This window comes from Chiloscyllium plagiosum, chromosome 47 (assembly GCF_004010195.1).
Source record: "Chiloscyllium plagiosum isolate BGI_BamShark_2017 chromosome 47, ASM401019v2, whole genome shotgun sequence".
Taxonomy (NCBI): domain Eukaryota; kingdom Metazoa; phylum Chordata; class Chondrichthyes; order Orectolobiformes; family Hemiscylliidae; genus Chiloscyllium; species Chiloscyllium plagiosum.
Genome location: NC_057756.1, coordinates 380,451 through 385,979, shown reverse-complemented (window position 1 = coordinate 385,979; position 5,529 = coordinate 380,451). Strand labels below are relative to the sequence as shown.

The 5,529-nt window shown below is 43.3% G+C and overlaps 1 protein-coding gene across 1 annotated transcript in view; it reads right to left on the bottom strand.

Moving 5' to 3' along the window:
* Positions 1-2,851: 2,851 nt before the first annotated feature.
* The window catches only part of LOC122544226 (phospholipase A2 inhibitor 25 kDa subunit-like), a 29,323-nt gene continuing 26,645 nt past the window's right edge, over positions 2,852-5,529 (bottom strand). The window contains exons 7-8 of the mRNA XM_043683303.1: positions 4,168-4,176; positions 2,852-2,940 (exon numbers count right to left, since the gene is read on the bottom strand). Coding sequence (XP_043539238.1) covers positions 2,852-2,940; positions 4,168-4,176 — 98 coding nt within the window. The remainder of the gene's footprint in view (positions 2,941-4,167; positions 4,177-5,529) is intronic.

Sequence of the window (5,529 nt, the reverse complement as noted above, 5' to 3'; positions counted from 1 at the left end):
GTAAGAAGTCAAACTCTACATCTTGCATCAATCTCGACAATGTGGAGTCTCACTGTGATTGACATATGTCCTTTAATACCCCTTCCAAGAAGCCACTGGACTCTAGTTAGTGTTACTGTGCAAAGTCTATATCGCCTGGTGAGGAACAGGGCTATCTAAAGAGAATCATTTTATGCAGTGTGTCCACCTCTCCCAATGATACATCCATGTGGCCCATCATGTCAGTGCTGGCGTGCTGAAGGATTCCTACATCTGGTGTCATTCTCCTCCTTCTCCCCTTAAAGAAGTGTATTCAGGGAATAATCGACTTCCTAACAGAATGACTTGATTCAACCTGCCTCCACGACAGTGTCAAACCATTGATGCCACATCCCAATCACTGGCTGCATGAATAAGAATTTCCTCATGTCTCAATTGCTTCTTTCAAATCATCTTCAGTGTGTGACCACTTCCTCTTAATCCATCCTCCATCAAGAAAACACATTCTCCAGATCTACTCTGTCTGATCCCTCATGATTTTGAACACGTTATCAACTCTGCTCCTTAACATCTTTCCTCCAAGAAGAACAATCTTACCTTCTCTGATCTATCTGCATTAATGAAGTTTGTCATCCTGACCATTTATGTTTTAATGATTACTGCTATGTCTGCAATGTTTCCAAAAGTGAGGCAGCCAGAACTGGGAACAAAACCGATACAATTTGGCTAGATCTCTTCAAATCTTGTACAGTGCACTGCGAGACTTGCACGTATTTTGCTTAATTCCTAATTCCTGAAAGCATCTCAGGACTTGCTCAAGATCCTCCATAGCCAAACCACCTTCTTAATGAAGAAGGTGGACGTTGGTTACTGGTAAATTTCCTTCTGCAATGGAGCCTCAGTGGTAGGTTTTCCCCTAATCCAGAGTGGAATAACCCATGTATACTTAATTCGCTTGTCCAGGATGTCTCTAATTCCAAGGATTAGTTTTCAATCAGGTATGGTCTAGTTATTGAGTTGACAATAGTTCATAAAGAGGCAAAGGGGCCCAACATTCCTCATAATACAAGTAACTTCAGTAAACAGAGAGTCACAGTTTTTGAATCATGGATGCATTCAGCACAGAAGAGGTCCTTCTGCCCATCAAGTGTGCATCAACCTGTCCAAGTTAAGCCCACATTTCCACTTTATGATCCAACTTTCATTGGTCACAACTTGAAAGTCATTTTTCTGTCCAGTTGTTGGGTTGTATGTATTGTGCACAGGCTGAAGTCAGCTTTGATGAAAATAGGAATCAGAAGGTGCTAGACACATCCAAGAGCATTTTCATCTCTTGCAAATGCTCCTGTCTCTTCCAACCACACCTAATGGCTCCTGTCCCAAGGAATGCACCCTGCAGATTCACAGTCCTGTTCCCTGTTATTCTGGTTTCAAATAGACAGTCTTACAAGTGGATTAACCTGTTGCTCCTGTGCACTGCATAGCATCAAGCATTTGTATGGAATCTGATGCTATTCCCCTCTTCAAAACCATTTCACAGCTCCAAGCAGAACTTGCAACGGATGGACTTCCCATGAGTCTGCTGTTCTTGTCCTTCGAGATGGAAGTGGTCAGGAGTTTGGAAGGTGCTGTCTGAGGATCTTTAGTGAATTTCTGCAGTGTAGCCTGAGGATGGGATGCATTGCTATAGCAAAGTGTTGACAGTGTGGTGATGGAAAAGCACAGCCGGTCAGGCAGCATTCAAGGACCAGGAGAATCAATGTTTTGGACATAAGCCCTTGTTGCTGGATGGAAGGAGTGGATGCTTGTGGATGTAGTGCCAATCAAGCGGACTGTTTTGTCCTGCTTGGTGTCAAGCTGTTTGAGTGTTGTTGGACTTGCACTCAGCCAGGCAAGGGGGAGTATCCCATCATACCCCTGACTTGCATATTGTAGATAGTTATTAAGGCTTGAGGAGTCAGGAGGTGAATTACTTCTGTTAGAAATGGGGTAAAGTGTTGTTTTTGCAGATGTAGAGAAAGCAAACAGGAAAGGGGTACAGCAAGAGAACTATTAACCCTGCAGGTATTTAGGGAAGAGTATCTCTACTTTTCAGTGCATAATTATGGATAATTAAGTACTAACTTTAATGTAGATTTATTAAATAAAATAATTCCTTTTACCATAATGTTTAAAACAGCAGTTTCAGCAAAAAGCTAAGATTACTGAAACATAAGCGAAGCACGAAAAAGATACATTGTTAAGATGTATGTACAAGAATGGAATGTACCTATGGATAATGGAAGAAGTTACAAAGGGGAACATCGAGATAAGAGTTTAGCCTTATGACAGCACGTGCAAGGGGGAAATTGCCAACTTGGAAAGAAAGGGGCAATGGGCGTGGAGCATAGATGGGTAGAGGTGAAATAGTAAGAGAGAATGGGTAATTAGGAGTCTGGAGAGATGACCTCACTCAGCTCAAAGGGTATAATTGGACACTAACCTAAATTCTAATTTGCTTCATTTGTTTATGCAATTGAGGCCCGTGCTTGCAAGTTCGTAATAAATTATCTTGTTTCCAGTTTTGGTGGTCTCATCTAAATTTTGTTTCTAACAGATTTGGGTGCTTGTCCTGGGATCGCATTCTCCGGTTCCTCGGCAATTGTTGGGAAAACTAAGAAGGTGCACCTCGCTGATTTCAGCGATCTTTAGTTTCCCTCTTTGCCGCAGCGGCTTTGGGCGAGCGTGATCCGGACTGAGAGACCCTGGAAACAAGACAGGTTGAGACGCGGCGGGTCCGTTCGGGTGACTCTTGTGTATACAAGACCCGGGTAAGAAAGGTCTTAAAAGATTTAACCAGGCGACCGGGTTAGGCAGCGGTATTTGCTGTCATTCAGATATATTCAGATTTGCTGTCATTCCCCGGTTCGGGGAACCGGGGTACTGGTGACTGGAATAGGCTAATCCAGTCAGCCAGGGTGGGTAGCCATTGATACTGTTGCTAGGTGGATATATCCAGGTGGCTGGCAACGGTAGTTGCTGCCAGGTGGATATATCCGGGGATCTGGGGAATCGGAGTTCTGGTCGACCGGGGTTGGTAGCGGTAGTTGCTGCCAGGTGGATACATCCGGGTGTGTCCATGTAGCCGGTGACCGGGGTAGGTAGTATTATTTGCTGCCAGTTGGATATATCAGGGTAACCGGTGACCGGGGTTGGCAGCGGTATTTGTGGATGTGTCCACTTATCCGGTGCCAGTTGGATATATCCAGGGATCCGGGGAACCAGGGTTCTGGGCGACCGGATTAGGCGAACCCGATCAACCAGGGTAGGTAGCAGTTGTCACGGTTGCCAGGTGGATATATCCGGGAAATTGCTGCAGGACAGGGCGCACAAACATGTGCAGGAAGTTCGGTCGGGTAAGCGACCGGGGTTGGCAACGGTACTGGTTGCCAGGTATTGCCCGCAGAACAGGGCGCGCTGACACGCAGCAGAAAGTTCGGTCGGGTAGGCGACCGGGTATTGCCGCGGGATAAGGACACGCGAATTCGATCAGGTAACTCTTGTGCACAGACCAAGGTATGAAAAGGGACCTTTAAGTATTAACTTAGGTGGTCAGGCACGTACGAAACGTACGGGGAATTGGCAACACATAAATTAAGGTATTTAATTTGAAGAGTGAGGTTTCTTCCTGATTCAACCTCCCAGCTTGAGACCGGTTCTTAAGAGGGGAAATCCCCCACGCGAAGGTCAGGACCCTGAAGTGGGTGCTGAAGAAGGTGACACCGAACCTCAGTAAGGTTAACTAAATTACATAAAGAAATGGCCGAGTATTGAAATTGGGAATAATATTAGTGATGTAAGTGTGTCAGGAGAAAGTAAAGGGATGTCTGAGGACCGCATTCCAACGGACAGTCCTTTAGGAAAAATGTTACGAGACTGGAAGTACAATCCTCGGACGTGAGGAAAGAATACAAAAATGATAAAATGTCAATTAAAAACAGCTTTACAATCAGGAGGAATCAGATTATGCTTCGTGTCAGAAGGGCTAGTAGCTGAAGGGCTACTGAGGGTGCACTTCGTAACTAACTTATGGCCAGACATCCAGAAAAATATTCAAAAGCTAGAGGAGTTGTTGCTGGAAACTCAAAGTGTCTGTGAGACATGGTGTCTGTGTATGTGTGTGTGTGAGAGAGAGAGAGAGAGAGAGAGAGAGAGAAAAAGAACTGTAAATGGTGAGAGAGAGAGAGAGAGAGAGAGAGAGAGAGAGAAAAAAGAGCTGTACAGCAAGTAGAGAGTTTAACCCTTTGTGATTCAGTCTGAATGCACATTTGTTTGTTGGTGAATGAATGTTCCCTGGAGCTTGAGAGTCGGGACTGTTTTGAATCTGATTTCTATTATGGAAATTTTAACATGATTTCTTTTAAGGTTAAGAATTTTACGGATTATGAAATAAAATGTTAACTCCTGCTCTTTTTACAGGTCATAACTGCCTTACTCTCAGTTTCTAGCTAATCTCTTTTATCCTTACATAAAAGCGATTTATGGAGGACAGTTGAAGTTTCAGTACAACATTAGATTGTAATAAATCAAAAAAAATATCCTATGGTTAAAATCAGTGACCTTGGATTCGGCCATTATTCATGCATTAGAACTTTTTTTAACAATCTATAGCATTGTAATTGAGCAATGACTGGTCAGGACTACTTAAGAAAACTGATTTTGGATTTAAATCAAGGGACTAAAACCGGTAATTATAGTGAATTTACAAGTAAGATTCCTAAATGTATATTTAGGAGCAGGCTTTAAAGTTAGACAAGCATAAATTGACAAATTATATTTGAGATTACAGGGAGCATGAAATATTGCAATATTTCTTTAAAAATCAAGGTCTAAACAAAACATTGGGTGATGAGGAATGACCATGAGGTTGCCCTAAAGTGGTTCAGTTGGTTAAATGGGCTCAGCAATTGATCTGGCAACGTAACATGAGAAGCAGAAACAGAAGGCATGAGTAATGATAAGCCACGGTTGATGAGGTAATAAAGAAAAGGACAAAACTAAAAGGAGAAGGAAACCAAAATGGTGGCGGACAGCATTTGGAAATAAAGGGAGGAGAAGGGATCGGGGAGGAGATGGTAAGGGGTCTGGTAAACAGAAACAAGGATCAAAGTGGAAATCCCCACAGGCGGGATGTTATTACTGTGGAAAGACAGGTCACTTAAGAGAGATCCGAAAAAGGAAGTAAAGGCAGTGCCGTTTATGAACCTTGATGTGTCAGGAGTTCCTGCCCCCGGGGACCCACCAGGAACCCTTGATAAATTTAAAGGTGGGACCTTACAAAGAGGACGTAGTTTTCTTAGCTGATACGGGGGCAGCAAGGTCATCTTTAAAGTTTAAGCCAAAGGGAGTGGGAATGAAAAAGTTAATTGGATTATGGCAACAGTTTTGTGATGAGAGGCACGAAGAATCAGTTTTGCGCTCATGACGAGATATTGCCACCAAATTGGGGATCGAATTAACTGCAAATGGTGCTATAGAATCTGTTGAGGTTCTTAAAAATGAATGTGCTCG